The following is a 26206-nucleotide window of genomic DNA, read 5'->3' as shown; positions in this document are numbered from 1 at the left end:
GCTGTATGGCCTACTCCTGCTCCTATTTCTGATGTTCTTATGTAACATCCAACTCACCCAGCCCAAAATCGAAAACAGTTTTCATTGAGTAACTTCCTTCAGTATTTAGTTGTTAGCCTCCAGCTCCATCCTCCTCCCCAGCCACCATCTCACACTCAACTAGATGGTTGGCCACCTTGGCCTCCTGTTCAACCCAAGTGCACATTCCAACCTCAGATCCCCTCCATTACAAAGACCGCATACTTCCACCTCCATAACATCATCCAAAGCTCCCCCTACACTGTCCCATCAAACACTCCCAGGGCAGTTACAGCACGGGTTCGATACAGAGTAAAGCTCCCTCTACACTGTCCCATCAAACACTCCCAGGGCAGGTACAGCACGGGTTAGATACAGAGTAAAGCTCCCTCTACACTGTCCCATCAAACACTCCCAGGGCAGGTACTGCACGGGTTAGATACAGAGTAAAGCTCCCTCTACACTGTCCCATCAAACAGTCTGAGCCAGGATAGCACTTAAACCGAAAAGAGAACATTGACTGTACCACACAGCTTAAGAATCTTGCGGTCCAGCTCATCGAACGCCCCAGGAATCTCGATCGGCGTGGCATAGCTGTGCTGCAAACCGGTGTGACTCCAGGACAGTGGATTGAGGAGGGCCTGAACACGCTTGCAAGACGCGGCAATCTGTCACGGAGACGAGACAAAAGCAAGAGCGTCAGTGATTGGCAACGCAGAACAGCCAGCAAGCGCAGGGTACTACCGAGGTGCCGTCCTGCACCAGACGTGTCTGTATGAGTCTGTCCATGTGGGACTGTTGGATGAACCCCAAATCTCCACTTTCTGAGCCACAAGATAGTCAGAAGAACTCGCATTTTTTATAGCACCTCTCATGACCTCAGGACATCCCAAAGCGCTTTACAGACCAATGAAGTACTTTTGAAGTGTGGGAAACGCGGCAGCCAATTTGCGCACAGCAAGATCCCACAAACAGCAATGAGATAAATGATCAGACAATCTGTTTTTTTTTAGCGATGTTGGTTGGAGGATAAATATTGGCCCAGGACACCGGGGAGAACTCCCCCTGCTCTTCTTTGAAACAGTGGCCGGGGGATCTTTTACGTCAACCTGAGGGGGGCAGTCGGAGTCCTCGGTTTAACGTCTCATCGGAAAGATCCGACAGTGCAGCAGTCCCTCAGCTCTGGCGAACGTCACAGCCTGGATTGTGGGCTCAAGTCTCTGGAGTGGGGACTTGAGCCCAGCACCTTCTCTCTCAGAGGCGAGAGACTGCTACCCACTGAGCCATGACTGAACTTGTGCTCAACCCCGACCTTCTGACAGTGACGCTCACTGAGCCAAGCTGACAATATAGCAGGGGTGGGGGGGGGGGGGGGGGGGTTGGGGGGGAGGGGGGAAGGAGTAGGGACTGACCTCAAGTTCTGGGAACATCAGACAGTCCATACTCACGTGTTTCTCCAGAAGATTAAGGGCGGGTTCGTCAATGTTGTTCAGGAGGCTGCTGTAAATCTGGGGGGGAACAAAGAGAATACAATGTACACATGCAGTCCATTACAGGGAGATTCAACGCTGAGGTAGGGGGGGGGGGGCAATTGGCCTTTGGCAGCAGCACGAACTGGACTCAGACCAATTGCAATCCCCCCTCAGAATTGAAACACGGCCCGCCTTCAGTCGAACGTGTCCACACTTGGAGCACTGTGAACAGTCCTGGTCTCTGCACAATAAGAAGGATATAGAGGCAATGGAGAAGGTGCAAAAAAGATTTACTAGGATGATACCAGAACTGAGATGTTATACCTATCAGGAAAGACTAAACAGTTTAGGGCTCTTTAAGAGAAGAGAAGAGAAGGGGCAGCCTGATGGAGGTCTTTAAGATTATGAAAGGGTTTGATAGGGTAGACGTGGAGAAGATGTTTCCACTTGTGGGGGAGACCAGAACTAGGGGACCATAAATATAAGATAGTCACTAATAAATCCAGGAATTCAGGAAAATGTTCTTTACCCAGAGAGTGGTGAGAATGTGGAACTCACTCCCACAAGGAGTAGTTGAGGTGAATAGTGTAGATACATTTAAGGGGAAGCTCGATAAACACATGAGGGAGAAAGGACTAGAAGGATATGCTGATAGGGTGAGATGAAATAAGGTGGGAGGAGGCTCGTGTGGAGCATAAACACCGGCATGGACCAGTTGGGCCGAATGGCCTGTCTCTGTGCTGTAGATTCTACGTAATTCCATGTTCACCAACTGCACTGTCCATTGTAGCACTCAGCCTTAGCAATAGAGATGGCGAAGGTAGCTACATCGTTGGGGAAGGAGACAGTCGAGCCACTCCTGATTGCGATTCAGCAACTCTCACTGAAGGTGGGGATGTTGTAGGCGACACCATAAAAAACAAGAACATTTACAGAGCACTTTTAACGCAGGATCATGTCTCAAGGCGCTTTACAGAGGCATAATCAGACAAAAATGGACGCCAAACCAAAGCAAAAAGATATTAGGACAGGTGACCACAAGCATGGGTAAAGACGGAGGCTTTTTGGAGGGGCTTAAAGGAGGAGAGAGAGGTGGAGAGATGGAGAGGTTTAGGGAGGGAATTCCAGAGCTTAGGGCCCAGGCAGCTGAAGGCACGGCCGCCAATGGTGGGGAGAAGGAATTGGGGGATGAGCAAGAGGCCAGAACTGGAGGAGTGCAGAGATCTCGGAGGGTCGTAGGGCTGGAGGAGGTTACAGAGATAGGGAGTGGGCGAGGCCATGGAGGGGTTTGAACACGAGGATGAGAATTTTAGAATTATCACGGTCACAGAGCATCACAGAGGGTGTTGAGTGTGCGAGGCTTGGTAGGGGATAGGATACGGGTAGCTGAGGTATCGGACTCAGCTGTGATGATCTGCTTTGGTCAAGTGGCCAGCTGATACCCACAGCCTCAGCTCATGTGTGAAGAACGGGCACCCAGGTGATGGGCAACCAGCCACCATGGCACCAAAATCAGACACCAGCAAATCCTCCAGGGCAGGAGGGGAGAAAATTAGCGGATAAGCCAATCCTCACCACAACTTTTATATCCGCCAACATGAACTCTGGGTGCCAGCGACTCCCAGGGTTCTACTGCGTTTAATGCCTGGCCGACCTCCCATCGTCCACCCTCCGTAAACCTCAGCTCATCCAAAACTCTGCTGCCCGTATCCTAACTCGCAACAAGTCCCGTTCACCCATCACCCCCTGTGCTCGCTGACCTACATCGGCTCCCGGTCCAGCAACACCTCAATTTTAAAATTCTCATCCTTGTTTTCAAATCCCTCCATGGCCTTGCCCCCCTCCCTATCTCTGTAACCTCCTCCAGCCCTACAACCCTCCGAGATCTCTGCGCTCCTCCAATTCTGGCCTCTTGCGCATCCCCGATTTTCATCGCTCCACCATTGGCGGCCGTGCCTTCAGCTGCCTCGGCCCTAAGCTCTGGAATTCCCGCCCTAAACCTCTCCGCCTCTCTCTCCTCCTTTAAGACGCTCCTTAAAACCTACCTCTTTGACCAAGCTTTTGGTCACCTGTCCTAATATCCACTTATGTGGCTCAGTGTCAAATTTTGTTTGATAATCGCTCCTGTGAAGCGTCTTGGGACGTTTTACTACGTTAAAGGCGCTATATAAATGCAAGTTGTTGTTGGTTAGGAGGAGTGTGGGAAGTGGGAAAACAGGAAACAGAGAGTAGGAATAAATGGATCTTTTTCGGGGTGGCAGGCGGTGACCAGTGGGGTACCGCAGGGATCAGTGCTTGGGCTCCAGCTATTCACAATATATATCAATGATTTGGATGAGGGAACCAAATGTAATATTTCCAAGTTTGCTGATGACAGGTGGGAATGTGAGCTGTGAGGAGGATGCAAAGAGGCTTCAAGGGGATTTAGACAAGTTGAGTGAGTGGGCAAATACATGGCAGATGCAGTATAATGTGGATAAATGTAAATCCACTTCGGAAGGAAAAACAGAAAGGCAGAGTATTATTTAAATGGTGATAGATTGGGAAATGTTGATGTACAAAGGGACCTGGGTGTCCTTGTACACCAGTCACTGAAAGCAAACATGCAGGTGCAGCAAGCAGTTAGGAAGGCAAATGGTATGTTGGCCTTCATTGCAAGAGGATTTGAGTACAGGAGCAAGGATGTCTTACTGCATTAATACAGGGCCTTGGTGAGACCACACCTGGAGTATTGTGTGCAGTTTTGGTCTCCTTACCTAAGAAAGGATATACTTGCCATAGAGGGAATGCAGCGAAGGTTCACCAGACTGATTCCTGGGATGGCAGGACTGTCGTATGAGGAGAGATTGGGTCGACTCGGCCTGTATTCACTCGAGTTTAGAAGAATGAGAGGGGAGCTCATTGAAACATATAAAATTCTGACAGGGCTAGACAGACTGGATGCAGGGAGGATGTTTCCCCTGGCTGGGGGGTCCAGAACGAGGGGTCACAGTCTCAGGATACGGGGTAGGACATTAGGACTGAGATGAGGAGAAATTTCTTCACTCAGAGAGTGGTGAACCTGTGGAATTCTCTACCACAGAAGGCTGTGGAGGACAAGTCACTGAATATATTTAAGAAGGAGCTAGATAGATTTCTAGACACAAAAGGCATCAAGGGATATGGGGAAAGAGCGGGAATATGGTACTGAGATAGAGGATCAGCCATGATCATATTGAATGGCGGAGCAGGCTCGAAGGGCCGAATGGCCTACTCCTGCTCCTATTTTCTATGTTTCTATGAAAAGTAAGCATCTCTCTCGCTCAGTCTTTCTCTGTGATATCGGACACTCACACAAATGGAAGGAGGGAGCTGCGGGAAAGATAAAGAGAGTTCCTTACCACAATCACTGCTATCACTCTCCCTACGTCACTGTCCACGACCGGGATAATCATTACTGGGGGAAGGAAGGCACAAAATGAAAGGAGATTTAGTACCTACAAACTCAGCACCTGGTTAAGAGCAAGAGAAAGGAGTGCCAGCAAATGGGCAATGGGTAAGGAAAGGGAGGGAGGGAGGGAGGGAGGGAGGGAGGGAGGCAGTGAGGGAGGGAGGGAGGCAATGAGGGAGGCAGTGAGGGAGGGAGGGAGGGAGGGAGGGAGGCAGTGAGGGAGGGAGGCAGTGAGGGAGGGAGGAAGGCAGGGAGGGAGGGAGGGAGGGAGGCAGTGAGGGAGGGAGGAAGGCAGGGAGGGAGGCAGGGAGGGAGGGAGGGAGGGAGGCAGTGAGGGAGGGAGGGAAGGAGGGAGGCAGTGAGGGAGGGAGGGAGGGAGGCAGGGAGGGAGGGAGGCAGTGAGGGAGGGAGGAAGGCAGGGAGGGAGGCAGGGAGGGAGGGAGGGAGGGAGGCAGTGAGGGAGGGAGGAAGGCAGGGAGGGAGGCAGGGAGGGATGAAAGCAGGAAGGTAATGGAAGAAGTAAAGGATGGAGAAAGAATAAGGAAGGGGTCAGAAGGAGGAAAGAAAGAAGGAAGAAAAGGAAGAAGGAAGGAAGTGAAGGGAGGAGCGCAGGAAGGAAGAGTAGAATGAAAGTAGGTAGAAATGAGGAAAGAATGGAAGGAAATAACAATCATGCATTTATTTAGCACTTTATTGTGTCAGAAACACCGAAAATGGCTTCATCTGGAAAGTGAGTAAGCCGCCTGTGCACAAGCAACTGGTATCAGAGTGGCACATTGTCTGTGCCCCCACACAGACAGACCTGGGGCATGCCCCCCATGCAGACAGGAATAGGGCCAGTTACACAGACAGACAGACCTGGGGCCTGTCACCCACACAGACAGACCTGGGGCCTGTCACCCACACAGACAGACCTGGGGCCTGTCACCCACACAGACAGGAATGGGGCCTGTCACCCACACAGACAGGAATGGGGCCTGTCACCCACACAGACAGGAATGGGGCCTGTCACCCACACAGACAGACCTGGGGCCTGTCACCCACACAGTCAGACCTGGGGCCTGTCACCCACACAGACAGGAATGGGGCCTGTCACCCACACAGACAGGAATGGGGCCTGTCACCCACACAGACAGACCTGGGGCCTGTCACCCACACAGTCAGACCTGGGGCCTGTCACCCACACAGACAGGAATGGGGCCTGTCACCCACACAGACAGACCTGGGGCCTGTCACCCACACAGACAGGAATGGGGCCTGTCACCCACACAGACAGGAATGGGGCCTGTCACCCACACAGACAGACCTGGGGCCTGTCACCCACACAGTCAGACCTGGGGCCATGGGGAAAATAACTTAAAAAGGCGAATCATCTGCCTCCAAAAAAAATCACATTCTAAGGTCAATGGGGCAGAGGGATTATTTCATCAAATGCCAACAGGGAGCCTACGGGCTCTTGCTTTGCCCCCTTGCACCCGCCCCCCCCCCCACAACTCCTAGGCGAAGGAGGACATCTTTCACCTGCCTCCTCCCCCCCGCCCACCCCGCCCACCCCAACAAAAGCAGCTCGTCCCAGTGGGTGATGGTCGAGCGTGTACGGGTTCAGGTCTGGTGGAAAGCCACGCGGGATCACGTCAGCGCTGACGGAGTTCACTCAGGGGGCCGGGGGGGGGGGGTCTTGGGTGCGGTGTTTGTGGGGAGGCCGGGGGGGGGAGGGGGGGAGGGGCCAGGCTTCAGGGCTGGGCTGTGTGGGCGGGGGGCAGCGGCGGCAGGGGTGGAGGCGAGTGGTTTCGGACGAGGCGACTTCACTCACTTTGATGGTCGTGTGCCAAAGGGGCCACCAGATGGCTCATCTTTGCCGTCTGTATGTCAGACTTGTGCAGCCCGTTACACTCCATCCTTTTCTTTGCGATGACAGCTTCCCTGTGAGAGGAGACACACAGCACGGTTAATAGTTTACAGCCAAGCTTCGTCTGTCACTCCTTGGCCTATGGCCCTGTGACTAAAGGCACTGCCCGGTTACGTGTCAGCCGGTCGCACCCTCGCCTCTGAAGGTCGTGGGTTCGAGTCCCCACTCCAGAGACTTGAGCACATAATCTAGTCTGACGCTAGCGCTGAGGGAGTGCCGCACTGTCGCAGGTGCCGTCTTTCGGGTGAGACGTTAAACCGAGGCCCCGTCTGCCCCTCTCAGGTGGACGTAAAAGATCCCACGGCCACTATTGGAAGAAGAGCAGGGGGGAGTTCTCCCCGGTCTCCGAGCTCAATATTTATCCCTCAACCAACATCACCAAAACAGATTATCTGGTCATTTATCATCTTGCTGTTTGTGGGATCTTGCTGTGCGCAACTTGGCTGCCGCGTTTCCTGCATCACAACAGTGACTGCACTTCAAGAAACTAATGGTCTGTAAAACGCTTTGGGACATTCTGAGGTCATGAAAGATGCAAGTCCTTCCCTTTGATCTGCATTATGGAGCCTTTTACTGGGATCTCTCAGGGGAAACGGGATCTGGGAAGTCCGTTAAATTGCTTTCTCCGAGTTGACAAAACTCGAGGTGGGGAGAGCGCTGCTCAAATCGATGTGTGGATCCCACGTTGATCCCGGGGAGGTGTTCAGCAGAGTTCCAATAGGTCAGCCTCAGACAGGCTAAGATTTACCTTGGGGCCATCGATGAAAATAAATACTGTTTTCTCCTTCTGCGCGTTGCATCGAAGAACATTAATCTTAATCACTGGCTGTTTTGAATATCGTGCAGACAAGGAATGGTTTGAAATCACCATTTGAATCTCTAGTTTTTCTCCTGCGAGTGAATTCAGGTTAAACTCACAGTGCTGACAGGCCATTGCAGCTGCCTCATAGAGTCCCCACTCTATGTTTGTTTGCTTAACAGGAATAATTGCTCTCATTATCAAGATCAGTGCTGTGAAATACAAATAGTTTTCATTCCTTCTACTGAGCATCAAACACTCTGAGAGCAGGTACAGCACGGGTTAGATACAAAGTAAAGCTCCCTCCACAATGTCCCATCAAATACTCCCAGGGCAGGTACAGGGTTAGATACAGAGTAAAGCTCCCTCTACACTGTCCCATCAAACACTCCCAGGGTAGGTACAGCACGGGTTAGATACAGAGTAAAGCTCCCTCTACACTGTCCCGTCAAACACTCCCAGGGCAAGTACAGCACGGGTTAGATACAGAGTAAAGCTCCCTCTTGGAAAAAATTCTGAAGGACAAAATTAGTCTCCACTTGGAGAAGCAAGGATTAATCAGGGATAGTCAACATGGCTTTGTCAAGGGAAGATCATGTCTGACTAATTTGATTGAATTTTTTGAGGGGGTGACTAGGCGTGTGGATGAGGGTAACGCAGTGGATGTGGTGTACATGGATTTCAGTAAGGCCTTCAATAAAGTCCCCCACAGGAGACTGGTCAAGAAGGTACGAGCCCATGGAGTCCAGGGTGCCTTGGCACTTTGGATACAAAACTGGCTTAGTGGCAGAAGGCAGAGGGTGATGGTCGAAGGTTGTTTTTGTGACTGGAAGCCTGTGGCCAGTGGGGTACCACAGGGATCGGTGCTGGGTCCCTTGCTGTTTGTGGTCTATATTAACGACTTGGATATGAATGTAAAAGGTATGATCAGTAAGTTCGCTGATGATACAAAAATTGGTAGGGTGGTAAATAGCGAGGAGGATAGCCTCAGTCTGCAGGACGATATAGATGGGTTGGTCAGATGGGCGGAACAGTGGCAAATGGAATTTAACCTGGAAAAGTGCGAGGTGATGCACTTTGGAGGGACTAACAAGGCAAGGGAATACACAATGAATGGGAGGACCCTAGGCAAGACAGAGGGTCAGAGGGATCTTGGTGTTCAAGTTCACAGATCCCTGAAGGCGGCGGAACAGGTAGATAAGGTGGTAAAGAAGGCATATGGGATACTTGCCTTTATTAGCCGAGGCATAGAATATAAGAGCAAGGAGGTTATGATGGAGCTGTATAAAACACTGGTTAGGCCACAGCTGGAGTACTGTGTGCAGTTCTGGTCGCCACACTACAGGAAGGATGTGATCGCTTTGGAGAGGGTGCAGAGGAGATTCACCAGGATGTTACCAGGGCTGGAGCGCTTCAGCTATGAAGAGAGACTGGGAAGATTGGGTTTGTTTTCCTTGGAGCAGAGGAGGCTGAGGGGGGACATGATTGAGGTGTACAAAATTATGAGGGGCACAGATAGGATGGATACTAAGGAGCTTTTTCCCTTCGTTGAGGGTTCTATAACAAGGGGGCATAGATTCAAGGTAAAAGGCGGGAGGTTTAGAGGGGATTTGAGAAAGAACTTTTTCACCCAGAGGGTGGTTGGAGTCTGGAACTCACTGCCTGAAAGGGTTGTGGAGGCAGGAACCCTCACAACATTCAAGAAGCATTTGGATGAGCACTTGAAATGCCATAGCATACAAGGCTACGGACCAAATGCTGGAATATGGGATTAGATCAGACTGGGCTTGATGGCCGGCGCGGACACGATGGGCCGAAGGGCCTCTATCCGTGCTGTATAACTCTATGACTCTATACACTGTCCCATCAAACACTCCCAGGGCAGGTACAGCACGGGTGAGATACAGAGTAAAGCTCCCTCTACACTGTCCCATCAAACACCCCCAGGGCAGGTACAGCACGGGTTAGATACAGAGTAAAGCTCCCTCTACACTGTCCCATCAAACACTCCCAGGGCAGGTACAGCATGGGTTAGATACAGAGTAAAGCTCCCTCTACACTGTCCCATCAAACACTCCCAGGGCAGGTACAGCATGGGTTAGATACAGAGTAAAGCTCCCTCTACACTGTCCCATCAAACACTCCCAGGGCAGGTACAGCACGGGTTAGATACAGAGTAAAGCTCCCTCCACACTGTCCCATCAAACACCCCCAGGGCAGGTACAGCATGGGTTAGATACAGAGTAAAGCTCTCTCTACACTGTCCCATCAAACACTCCCAGGGCAGGTACAGCATGGGTTAGATACAGAGTAAAGCTCCCTCTACACTGTCCCATCAAACACTCCCAGGGCAGGTACAGGGTTAGATACAGAGTAAAGCTCCCTCTACACTGTCCCATCAAACACTCCCAGGGCAGGTACAGCATGGGTTAGATACAGAGTAAAGCTCCCTCTACACTGTCCCATCAAACACTCCCAGGGCAGGTACAGCACGGGTTAGATACAGAGTAAAGCTCTCTCCACACTGTCCCATCAAACACTCCCAAGGTATGATGTGGAGATGCCAGTGATGGACTGGGGTTGACAATTGTAAACAATTTTACAACACCAAGTTATAGTCCAACAATTTTATTTTAAAATCCACAAGCTTTCGGAGGCTTCCTCCTTCCTCAGGTGAATGTGGAAATGAAATCCTCGAACCTCTCGCATTTATAAATCACAGAACAATGCCTGGTGATTACAAAAGTCTTTTCAACTGCCCGTTGCCAAGGCAACCAAAGTGTTCAGACAGATAGGTGTTACCGAAAAGGCCACCGAATATACAAATAGCCAGAACTAAAAAAACAGATGATGTGGAGATGCCAATTAAAAAAACAGAGCGAGAGAGGCAGAAGCATATCGACAGCAATTGTCCCGTTATATTAAAAACAGATAACATTTTTTCGCTGGTGGGGTAACGTGTAGCGTGACATGAACCCAAGATCCCGGTTGAGGCCGTCCTCATGGGTGCGGAACTTGGCTATCAATTTCTGCTCGACGATTTTGCGTTGTCGTGTGTCTCGAAGGCCGCCTTGGAGTATGCTTACCCGAAGGTCGGTGGCTGAATGTCCCTGACTGCTGAAGTGTTCCCCGACTGGGAGGGAACCCTCCTGTCTGGCGATTGTTGCGCGGTGTCCGTTCATCCGTTGTCGCAGCGTCTGCATGGTCTCGCCAATGTACAATCGTCGAGCAGAAATTGATGGCCAAGTTCCGCACCCATGAGGACAACCTCAACCGGGATCTTGGGTTCATGTCACGCTACACGTTACCCCACCAGCGAACAAATGTTATCTGTTTTTAATATAACGGGTCAGTTGCTGTCGATATGTTTCTGCCTCTCTCGCTCTGTTTTAAAGCTCCCTCCACACTGTCCCATGTGTTGAAAGACAGTGTCCAAACCTTGAGAAAGTGATCGAACTGCTCAAATCCAGTGTCTGACAAACTAAAGCTCCCAGATCCCGAAAGGACAATCTCCACAGTCAGCATCACCCGGGTGCTGAAAGGACAGCGTTTAACCAATTGCTTCATCCAGGTCTGCCTCGGGCTCCGTTCCACGTAAGGACACAACCCGAGTCGCTCAGAGGAGAGTGGGGGCTGCACGTCCTGCCCCTCTGCCCGAGCAGTGGAAGGTACGGATGAGATGGGGGAGAGAGGGAGAGATAGAGAAAGAAAAGGATAGATACAGACAGCAAGAGTGAGAGAGAACGACACAGTGAGAGAGAAGGTAAGAGAAAGCCAATGAAAGAAAGAAAGAACTTGCATTTATAGAGCGCCTTTCACAACCTCAGGACGTCCCAAAGCGCTTTACAACAAAAAAAGTACTTTTGAAGTGTGGTCACTGTTGTAATGTAGGAAACACAGCAGCAAATTTACACACAGCAAGATCCCACAAACAGCAATGTGATCATGACCAGATAATCTGTTTTTTTAGTGATGTTGGTTGAGGGATAAATATCGGCCCCAGGACACCGGAAAGAACTCTCCTGCTCTTCTTCAAATAGCGGCCGTGGGATCTTTTACATCCTGAGAGGGCGGACTCAGTGCTCGCTCTCACCCATAAATACATTCTCACAATGTCTCCTTCACACATACACACTCACCCACTCACTGACACACACACTCACCCACTCACTGACACACACTCACCCACTCACTGACACACACACTCACCCACTCACTGACACACACACTCACCCACTCACTGACACACACACTCACCCACTCACTGACACACACACTCACCCACTCACTGACACACACACTCACCCACTCACTGACACACACACACTCACCCACTCACTGACACACACACTCACCCACTCACTGACACACACACTCACCCACTCACTGACACACACACTCACCCACTCACTGACACACACACTCACCCACTCACTGACACACACACTCACCCACTCACTGACACACACTCTCACCCACTCACTGACACACACACACTCACCCACTCACTGACACACACACTCACCCACTCACTGACACACACACACTCACCCACTCACTGACACACACTCTCACCCACTCACTGACACACACACACTCACCCACTCACTGACACACACACTCACCCACTCACTGACACACACTCTCACCCACTCACTGACACACACACACTCACCCACTCACTGACACACACTCTCACCCACTCACTGACACACACACTCACCCACTCACTGACACACACACTCACCCACTCACTGACACACACACTCACCCACTCACTGACACACCCACTCATCCACTCACTGACACACACACTCACCCACTCACTGACACACACACTCACCCACTCACTGACACACACACTCACCCACTCACTGACACACACACTCACCCACTCACTGACACACACACTCACCCACTCACTGACACACACACTCACCCACTCACTGACACACAAACTCACCCACTCACTGACACACACACTCACCCACTCACTGACACACACACTCACCCACTCACTGACACACACACACTCACCCACTCACTGACACACACACACTCACCCACTCACTGACACACACACTCACCCACTCATTGACACACACACACTCACCCACTCACTGACACACACACTCACCCACTCACTGACACACACACACTCACCCACTCACTGACACACACACTCACCCACTCACTGACACACACACTCACCTACTCACTGACACACACACTCTCACCCACTCACTGACACACACACTCACCCACTCACTGACACACACACTCACCCACTCACTGACACACACTCTCACCCACTCACTGACACATACACTCACCCACTCACTGACACACACACTCACCCACTCACTGACACACACACACTCACCCACTCACTGACACACACACTCACCCACTCACTGACACACACTCTCATAGAGTCATAGAGTCATAGAGTCATAGAGTCATACAGCACGGATAGAGGCCCTTCGGCCCATCGTGTCCGCGCCGGCCATCAGCCCTGTCTACTCTAATCCCATATTCCAGCATTTGGTCCGTAGCCTTGTATGCTATGGCATTTCAAGTGCTCATCCAAATGCTTCTTGAATGTTGTGAGGGTTCCTGCCTCCACAACCCTTTCAGGCAGTGAGTTCCAGACTCCAACCACCCTCTGGGTGAAAAAGTTCTTTCTCAAATCCCCTCTAAACCTCCTGCCTTTTACCTTGAATCTATGTCCCCTTGTTATAGAACCCTCAACGAAGGGAAAAAGCTCCTTAGTATCCATCCTATCTGTGCCCCTCATAATTTTGTACACCTCAATCATGTCCCCCCTCAGCCTCCTCTGCTCCAAGGAAAACAAACCCAATCTTCCCAGTCTCTCTTCATAGCTGAAGCGCTCCAGCCCTGGTAACATCCTGGTGAATCTCCTCTGCACCCTCTCCAAAGCAATCACATCCTTCCTGTAGTTTGGCGACCAGAACTGCACACAGTACTCCAGCTGTGGCCTAACCAGTGTTTTATACAGCTCCATCAGAACCTCCTTGCTCTTATATTCTATGCCTCGGCTAATAAAGGCAAGTATCCCATATGCCTTCTTTACCACCTTATCTACCTGTTCCGCCGCCTTCAGGGATCTGTGAACTTGCACACCAAGATCCCTCTGACCCTCTGTCTTGCCTAGGGTCCTCCCATTCATTGTGTATTCCCTTGCCTTGTTAGTCCCTCCAAAGTGCATCACCTCGCACTTTTCCGGGTTAAATTCCATTTGCCACTGTTCCGCCCATCTGACCAACCCATCTATATCGTCCTGCAGACTGAGGCTATCCTCCTCGCTATTTACCACCCTACCAATTTTTGTATCATCAGCGAACTTACTGATCATACCTTTTACATTCATATCCAAGTCATTAATGTAGACCACAAACAGCAAGGGACCCAGCACCGATCCCTGTGGTACCCCACTGGCCACAGGCTTCCAGTCACAAAAACAACCTTCGACCATCACCCTCTGCCTTCTGCCACTAAGCCAGTTTTGTATCCAAAGTGCCAAGGTACCCTGGATTCCATGGGCTCGTACCTTCTTGACCAGTCTCCTGTGGGGGACTTTATTGAAGGCCTTACTGAAATCCATGTATACCACATCCACTGCGTTACCCTCATCCACACGCCTAGTCACCCCCTCAAAAAATTCAATCAAATTAGTCAGACATGATCTTCCCTTGACAAAGCCATGTTGACTATTCCTGATTAATCCTTGCTTCTCCAAGTGGAGACTAATTTTGTCCTTCAGAATTTTTTCCAATAATTTTCCTACCACTGATGTTAGGCTCACTGGCTTGTAGTTCCCCGGTTTTTCCCTACTCCCCTTCTTGAATAATGGTACTACATTAGCGGTTCTCCAGTCCTCTGGCACATCCCCTGTGGCCAGAGAGGTTCTGAATATATGTGTTAGAGCCCCCGCAATCTCCTCCTTTGCCTCACACAGTAGCCTGGGATACATTTCGTCCGGGCCTGGGGATTTATCCATTTTTAGGCCTGCTAAAACCGCCAATACCTCCTCCCGCTCGATGTTAATATGTTCGAGTATATCACAGTCCCCCTGCCGTATTTCTATGTCTACATCGTCCTTCTCCATAGTGAAAACAGATGCAAAAAATTCATTTAGAACCCCTCCTACATCTGCCGGCTCCACACACAGATTGCCATTTTTGTCCCTAATGGGCCCTATTTTTTCCCTAGTTATCCTCTTACCCTTAATATACTTATAAAACATCTTAGGATTTTCCTTTATTTTGCTCGCCAGTGTTATTTCATGGCCCCTCCTTGATCTCCTAATTTCTTTTTTAAGTATCCCCCTGCACTTTTTGTACTCCTCTAGGGCTTCCTCCGTCTTTAGCCTTTTGTATCTGCCAAAAGCCCTCCTTTTTTTCCTAATCCATTCTCGTATATCCCCTGACATCCAAGGTTCCCTGGAGTTCTTGGAACCACCCTTGACCTTTACGGGAACATGTTGCCATTGTATGGTCTCAATCTCCCTTCTGAAAGACTCCCATTGCTCCGATGTGGATTTTCCTACAAGCAGCTGATCCCAGTCCATTTTGGCCAGATCCTGCCTTATCCTATTAAAATCGGCCTTCCCCCAATTTAGAACCTTTATTTCCGGCCCCTCCCTGTCCTTTTCCATGACCACCTTAAATCTCACCGAATTATGGTCACTGTCACCAAAGTGCTCACCTACTAGCACTTCTTCCACTTGGCCGGCCACATTCCCTAGAATTAGGTCCAGTACCGCCCCCTCTCTTGTAGGACTTTCTACATGCTGGCTCAAAAAGCTCTCCTGGATGCACGTTAAGAATTTTGTACCCTCTAAGCCTTTTACACTCTGAGTATCCCAGTTAATATTGGGGAAGTTGAAATCCCCCACTATTATTACCCTATTATTTGCACAATTTTCTGAGATTTGCCTACATATCTGTTCCTCTATCTCCCCCTGACTGGGGGCCTATAGTACACTCCCATCAAAGTGCTTGCCCCCTCACTCACCCACTCACTGACACACACACTCACCCACTCACTGACACACACACTCACCCACTCACTGACACACACACTCACCCACTCACTGACACACACACACTCACCCACTCACTGACACACACACTCACCCACTCACTGACACACACACTCACCCACTCACTGACACACACACTCACCCACTCACTGACACACACACACTCACCCACTCACTGACACACACACACTCACCCACTCACTGACACACACACTCACCCACTCACTGACACACACACTCACCCACTCACTGACACACACACTCTCACCCACTCACTGACACACACACTCACCCACTCACTGACACACACACACTCACCCACTCACTGACACACACAGTCACCCACTCACTGACACACACTCTCACCCACTCACTGACACACACACTCACCCAGTCACTGACACACACTCTCACCCACTCACTGACACACACTCTCACCCACTCACTGACACACACTCTCACCCACTCACTGATACACACACTCACCCACTCACTGACACACACTCTCACCCACTCACTGACACACACTCTCACCCACTCACTGACACACACTCTCACCCACTCACTGATACACACACTCACCCACTCACTGACACACACACTCACCCACTCACTGACACACACACACTCACCCACTCACTGACACACACACTCTCACCCACTCACTGACACACACTCTCACCCACTCACTGACACACACACTCACCCACTCACTGACACACACACACTCACCCACTCACTGACACACACACACTCACACACTCACTGACACACACACTCTCACACACTCATTGACACACACACACTCACCCACTCACTGACACACACACACTCACCCACTCACTGACACACACACTCACCCACTCACTGACACACACACTCTCCCACTCACTGACACACACACTCACCCACTCACTGACACACACTCTCACCCACTCACTGACACACACACTCACCCAGTCACTGACACACACTCTCACCCACTCACTGACACACACTCTCACCCACTCACTGACACACACTCTCACCCACTCACTGATACACACACTCACCCACTCACTGACACACACTCTCACCCACTCACTGACACACACTCTCACCCACTCACTGATACACACACTCACCCACTCACTGACACACACACTCACCCACTCACTGACACACACACACTCACCCACTCACTGACACACACACTCTCACCCACTCACTGACACACACTCTCACCCACTCACTGACACACACACTCACCCACTCACTGACACACACACACTCACCCACTCACTGACACACACACACTCACACACTCACTGACACACACACTCTCACACACTCACTGACACACACACACTCACCCACTCACTGACACACACACACTCACCCACTCACTGACACACACACTCACCCACACACTGACACACACACTCACCCACTCACTGACACAAACTCTCACCTACTCACTGACACACACACTCTCACCCACTCACTGACACACATTCTCACCCACTCACTGACACACACTCTCACCCACTCACTGACACACACACTCTCACTCACTCACTGACACACACTCTCACCCACTCACTGACACACACTCTCACCCACTCACTGACACACACACACTCACCCACTCACTGACACACACACTCTCACCCACTCACTGACACACACACTCACCCACTCACTGACACACACTCTCACCCACTCACTGACACACACACACTCACCCACTCACTGACACACACTCTCACCCACTCACTGACACACACACTCACCCACTCACTGACACACACACTCACCCACTCACTGACACACACACACTCACCCACTCACTGACACACACACTCACCCACTCACTGACACACACTCTCACCCACTCACTGACACACACACACTGACACACACACTCACCCACTCACTGACACACACACACTCACCCACTCACTGACACACACTCTCACCCACTCACTGACACACACACTCACCCACTCACTGACACACACACTCACCCACTCACTGACACACACACACTCACCCACTCACTGACACACACACTCACCCACTCACTGACACACACTCTCACCCACTCACTGACACACACACACTGACACACACTCTCACCCACTCACTGACACACACACTCTCACCCACTCACTGACACACACACTCTCACCCACTCACTGACACACACACTCACCCACTCACTGACACACACACACTCACCCACTCACTGACACACACACTCACCCACTCACTGACACACACTCTCACCCACTCACTGACACACACACTCACCCACTCACTGACACACACTCTCACACACTCACTGACACACTCACTCTCACCCACTCACTGACACACACACTCTCACCCACTCAGACACACACACTCACCCAGTCACTGACACACACACTCTCACCCACTCACTGACACACACACACTCACCCACTCACTGACACACACTCTCACCCACTCACTGACACACACACTCTCACCCACTCACTGACACACACTCTCACCCACTCACTGACACACACACTCTCACACACTCACTGACACACACTCTCACCCACTCACTGACACACACACTCTCACCCACTCACTGACACACACACTCTCACCCACTCACTGACACACACTCTCACCCACTCACTGACACACACACTCACCCACTCACTGACACACACACTCACCCACTCACTGACACTCACCCACTCACTGACACACACACTCTCACCCACTCACTGACACACACACTCTCACACACTCACTGACACACACTCTCACCCACTCACTGACACACACACACTCACCCACTCACTGACACACACACTCTCACCCACTTACTGACACACACACTCACCCACTCACTGACACACACACTCTCACACACTCACTGACACACACTCTCACCCACTCACTGACACACACACACTCACCCACTCACTGACACACACACTCACCCACTCACTGACACACACACTCTCACCCACTCACTGACACACACACTCACCCACTCACTGACACACACACACTCACCCACTCACTGACACACACACTCACCCCTGACTGTTTGGGGGTCTATAGTACACTCCCATCAAAGTGCTTGCCCCCTCACTCACCCACTCACTGACACACACACTCACCCACTCACTGACACACACACTCACCCACTCACTGACACACACACTCACCCACTCACTGACACACACACTCACCCACTCACTGACACACACACTCACCCACTCACTGACACACACACTCACCCACTCACTGACACACACACACTCACCCACTCACTGACACACACACTCACCCACTCACTGACACACACACTCACCCACTCACTGACACACACACTCACCCACTCACTGACACACACACACTCACCCACACACTGACACACACACACTCACCCACTCACTGACACACACACTCACCCACTCACTGACACACACACTCACCCACTCACTGACACACACACTCTCACCCACTCACTGACACACACACTCACCCACTCACTGACACACACACTCACCCACTCACTGACACACACACTCTCACCCACTCACTGACACACACACTCACCCACTCACTGACACACACACTCTCACCCACTCACTGACACACACACTCACCCAGTCACTGAAACACACACTCTCACCCACTCACTGACACACATACTCACCCAGTCACTGACACACACACTCTCACCAACTCACTGACACACACACACTCACCCACTCACTGACACACACACACTCACCCACTCACTGACACACACACTCACCCACTCACTGACACACACACTCACCCACTCACTGACACACACACACTCACCCACTCACTGACACACACACTCTCACCCACTCACTGACACACACACTCACCCACTCACTGACACACACTCTCACACACTCACTGACACACACACTCTCACACACTCACTGACACACACACACTCACCCACTCACTGACACACACTCTCACCCACTCACTGACACACACACTCTCACACACTCACTGACACACACTCTCACCCACTCACTGACACACACACACTCACCCACTCATTGACACACACACTCACCCACTCACTGACACACACACACTCACCCACTCACTGACACACACTCTCACCCACTCACTGACACACACACTCACCCAGTCACTGACACACACTCTCACCCACTCACTGACACACACTCTCACCCACTCACTGACACACACTCTCACCCACTCACTGATACACACACTCACCCACTCACTGACACACACTCTCACCCACTCACTGACACACACTCTCACCCACTCACTGATACACACACTCACCCACTCACTGACACACACACTCACCCACTCACTGACACACACACACTCACCCACTCACTGACACACACACTCTCACCCACTCACTGACACACACTCTCACCCACTCACTGACACACACACTCACCCACTCACTGACACACACACACTCACCAACTCACTGACACACACACACTCACACACTCACTGACACACACACTCTCACACACTCACTGACACACACACACTCACCCACTCACTGACACACACACTCACCCACTCACTGACACACACACTCACCCACTCACTGACACACACACACTCACCCACTCACTGACACACACACTCACCCACTCACTGACACACACACTCACCCACTCACTGACACACACACTCACCCACTCACTGACACACACACACTCACCCACTCACTGACACACACACACTCACCCACTCACTGACACACACACTCACCCACTCACTGACACACACACTCTCACCCACTCACTGACACACACACTCACCCACTCACTGACACACACACACTCACCCACTCACTGACACACACACTCACCCACTCACTGACACACACTCTCACCCACTCACTGACACACACACTCACCCAGTCACTGACACACACTCTCACCCACTCACTGACACACACTCTCACCCACTCACTGACACACACTCTCACCCACTCACTGATACACACACTCACCCACTCACTGACACACACTCTCACCCACTCACTGACACACACTCTCACCCACTCACTGACACACACTCTCACCCACTCACTGATACACACACTCACCCACTCACTGACACACACACTCACCCACTCACTGACACACACACACACACCCACTCACTGACACACACACTCTCACCCACTCACTGACACACACTCTCACCCACTCACTGACACACACACTCACCCACTCACTGACACACACACACTCACCCACTCACTGACACACACACACTCACACACTCACTGACACACACACTCTCACAGACTCATTGACACACACACACTCACCCACTCACTGACACACACACACTCACCCACTCACTGACACACACACTCACCCACTCACTGACACACACACTCTCCCACTCACTGACACACACACTCACCCACTCACTGACACACACTCTCACCCACTCACTGACACACACACTCACCCAGTCACTGACACACACTCTCACCCACTCACTGACACACACTCTCACCCACTCACTGACACACACTCTCACCCACTCACTGATACACACACTCACCCACTCACTGACACACACTCTCACCCACTCACTGACACACACTCTCACCCACTCACTGATACACACACTCACCCACTCACTGACACACACACTCACCCACTCACTGACACACACACACTCACCCACTCACTGACACACACACTCTCACCCACTCACTGACACACACTCTCACCCACTCCCTGACACACACACTCACCCACTCACTGACACACACACACTCACCCACTCACTGACACACACACACTCACACACTCACTGACACACACACTCTCACACACTCACTGACACACACACACTCACCCACTCACTGACACACACACACTCACCCACTCACTGACACAAACTCTCACCAACTCACTGACACACACACTCTCACCCACTCACTGACACACATTCTCACCCACTCACTGACACACACTCTCACCCACTCACTGACACACACACACTCACCCACTCACTGACACACACTCTCACCCACTCACTGACACACACACTCTCACTCACTCACTGACACACACTCTCACCCACTCACTGACACACACACACTCACCCACTCACTGACACACACACTCTCACCCACTCACTGACACACACACTCACCCACTCACTGACACACACTCTCACCCACTCACTGACACACACACACTCACCCACTCACTGACACACACTCTCACCCACTCACTGACACACACACTCACCCACTCACTGACACACACACTCACCCACTCACTGACACACACACACTCACCCACTCACTGACACACACACTCACCCACTCACTGACACACACTCTCACCCACTCACTGACACACACACACTGACACACACACTCACCCACTCACTGACACACACACACTCACCCACTCACTGACACACACTCTCACCCACTCACTGACACACACACTCACCCACTCACTGACACACACACACTCACCCACTCACTGACACACACACACTCACCCACTCACTGACACACACTCTCACCCACTCACTGACACACACACACTCACCCACTCACTGACACACACACTCACCCACTCACTGACACACACACACTCACCCACTCACTGACACACACACTCACCCACTCACTGACACACACACTCACCCACTCACTGACACACACACTCACCCACTCACTGACACACACACACTCACCCACTCACTGACACACACACACTCACCCACTCACTGACACACACACTCACCCACTCACTGACACACACACTCTCACCCACTCACTGACACACACACTCACCCACTCACTGACACACACACACTCACCCACTCACTGACACACACACTCACCCACTCACTGACACACACTCTCACCCACTCACTGACACACACACTCACCCAGTCACTGACACACACTCTCACCCACTCACTGACACACACTCTCACCCACTCACTGACACACACTCTCACCCACTCACTGATACACACACTCACCCACTCACTGACACACACTCTCACCCACTCACTGACACACACTCTCACCCACTCACTGACACACACTCTCACCCACTCACTGATACACACACTCACCCACTCACTGACACACACACTCACCCACTCACTGACACACACACACACACCCACTCACTGACACACACACTCTCACCCACTCACTGACACACACTCTCACCCACTCACTGACACACACACTCACCCACTCACTGACACACACACACTCACCCACTCACTGACACACACACACTCACACACTCACTGACACACACACTCTCACAGACTCATTGACACACACACACTCACCCACTCACTGACACACACACACTCACCCACTCACTGACACACACACTCACCCACTCACTGACACACACACTCTCCCACTCACTGACACACACACTCACCCACTCACTGACACACACTCTCACCCACTCACTGACACACACACTCACCCAGTCACTGACACACACTCTCACCCACTCACTGACACACACTCTCACCCACTCACTGACACACACTCTCACCCACTCACTGATACACACACTCACCCACTCACTGACACACACTCTCACCCACTCACTGACACACACTCTCACCCACTCACTGATACACACACTCACCCACTCACTGACACACACACTCACCCACTCACTGACACACACACACTCACCCACTCACTGACACACACACTCTCACCCACTCACTGACACACACTCTCACCCACTCACTGACACACACACTCACCCACTCACTGACACACACACACTCACCCACTCACTGACACACACACACTCACACACTCACTGACACACACACTCTCACACACTCACTGACACACACACACTCACCCACTCACTGACACACACACACTCACCCACTCACTGACACAAACTCTCACCAACTCACTGACACACACACTCTCACCCACTCACTGACACACATTCTCACCCACTCACTGACACACACTCTCACCCACTCACTGACACACACACACTCACCCACTCACTGACACACACTCTCACCCACTCACTGACACACACACTCTCACTCACTCACTGACACACACTCTCACCCACTCACTGACACACACACACTCACCCACTCACTGACACACACACTCTCACCCACTCACTGACACACACACTCACCCACTCACTGACACACACTCTCACCCACTCACTGACACACACACACTCACCCACTCACTGACACACACTCTCACCCACTCACTGACACACACACTCACCCACTCACTGACACACACACTCACCCACTCACTGACACACACACACTCACCCACTCACTGACACACACACTCACCCACTCACTGACACACACTCTCACCCACTCACTGACACACACACACTGACACACACACTCACCCACTCACTGACACACACACACTCACCCACTCACTGACACACACTCTCACCCACTCACTGACACACACACTCACCCACTCACTGACACACACACACTCACCCACTCACTGACACACACACACTCACCCACTCACTGACACACACTCTCACCCACTCACTGACACACACACACTCACCCACTCACTGACACACACACTCTCACCAACTCACTGACACACACACACTCACCCACTCACTGACACACACACACTCACCCACTCACTGACACACACACTCACCCACTCACTGACACACACACTCACCCACTCACTGACACACACACTCTCACCCACTCACTGACACACACACTCACCCACTCACTGACACACATACTCACCCAGTCACTGACACACACACTCACCCACTCACTGACACACACTCTCACCCACTCACTGACACACACTCTCACCCACTCACTGACACACACTCTCACCCACTCACTGACACACACACTCACCCACTCACTGACACACACACTCACCCACTCACTGACACACACACACTCACCCACTCACTGACACACACACTCTCACCCACTCACTGACACACACACTCACCCACTCACTGACACACACACACTCACACACTCACTGACACACACACACCCTCCCACTCACTGACACACACACACTCACCCACTCACTGACACACACACTCACCCACTCACTGACACAAACTCTCACCTACTCACTGACACACACACTCTCACCCACTCACTGACACACACTCTCACCCACTCACTGACACACACTCTCACCCACTCACTGACACACACACTCTCACACACTCACTGACACACACTCTCACCCACTCACTGACACACACTCTCAGCCACTCACTGACACACAGACACTCACCCACTCACTGACACACACACTGTCACCCACTCACTGACACACACACTCTCACCCACTCACTGACACACACACTCTCACCCACTCACTGACACACACACTCTCACCCACTCACTGACACACAGACACTCACCCACTCACTGACACACACACTGTCACCCACTCACTGACACACACACTCTCACCCACTCACTGACACACACACTCTCACCCACTCACTGACACACACACTCTCACCCACTCACTGACACACACACTCTCACCCACTCACTGACACACACACTGTCACCCACTCACTGACACACACACTCTCACCCTCTCATTGACACACACTCTCACCCACTCACTGACACACACACACTCACCCACTCACTGACACACACTCTCACCCACTCACTGACACACACACACTCATCCACTCACTGACACACACTCTCACCCACTCACTGACACACACACTCACCCACTCACTGACACACACACTCACACCCACTCACTGACACACATTCTCACCCACTCACTGACACACACTCTCACCCACTCACTGACACACACACTCACCCACTCACTGACACACACTCTCACCCACTCACTGACACACACACACTCACCCACTCACTGACACACACACTCACCCACTCACTGACACACACACTCTCACCCACTCACTGACACACACACTCACCCACTCACTGACACACACACTCACCCACTCACTGACACACACACACTCATCCACTCACTGACACACATTCTCACCCACTCACTGACACACACTCTCACCCACTCACTGACACACACACTCACCCACTCACTGACACACACTCTCACCCACTCACTGACACACACACACTCACCCACTCACTGACACACACACTCACCCACTCACTGACACACACACTCTCACCCACTCACTGACACACACACTCACCCACTCACTGACACACACACTCACCCACTCACTGACACACACACACTCATCCACTCACTGACACACACTCTCACCCACTCACTGACACACACTCTCACCCACTCACTGACACACACACACTCACCCACTCACTGACACACCCACTCACCCACTCACTGACACACACACTCTCACCCACTCACTGACACACACACTCACCCACTCACTGACACACACACTCACCCACTCACTGACACACACACTCTCAC

The 26206-nt window shown here is 51.7% G+C and overlaps 1 protein-coding gene across 2 annotated transcripts in view; it reads right to left on the bottom strand.

Moving 5' to 3' along the window:
* LOC137322682 (cGMP-dependent 3',5'-cyclic phosphodiesterase) overlaps positions 1 to 26206 on the bottom strand; it is a 275396-nt gene that overhangs the window by 117044 nt on the left and 132146 nt on the right. For both annotated transcript variants that reach the window (XM_067985615.1, XM_067985616.1), the window contains exons 4-7: positions 6734 to 6843; positions 4871 to 4926; positions 1467 to 1526; positions 545 to 686 (exon numbers count right to left, since the gene is read on the bottom strand). In XM_067985615.1, coding sequence (XP_067841716.1) covers positions 545 to 686; positions 1467 to 1526; positions 4871 to 4926; positions 6734 to 6843 — 368 coding nt within the window. The remainder of the gene's footprint in view (positions 1 to 544; positions 687 to 1466; positions 1527 to 4870; positions 4927 to 6733; positions 6844 to 26206) is intronic.

The sequence above is a fragment of the Heptranchias perlo genome, chromosome 6 (genome assembly GCF_035084215.1).
Source record: "Heptranchias perlo isolate sHepPer1 chromosome 6, sHepPer1.hap1, whole genome shotgun sequence".
NCBI lineage: Eukaryota > Metazoa > Chordata > Chondrichthyes > Hexanchiformes > Hexanchidae > Heptranchias > Heptranchias perlo.
Note: the sequence above shows the minus strand (reverse complement) of the source record. Positions and strands in the feature narration are given on the sequence as shown.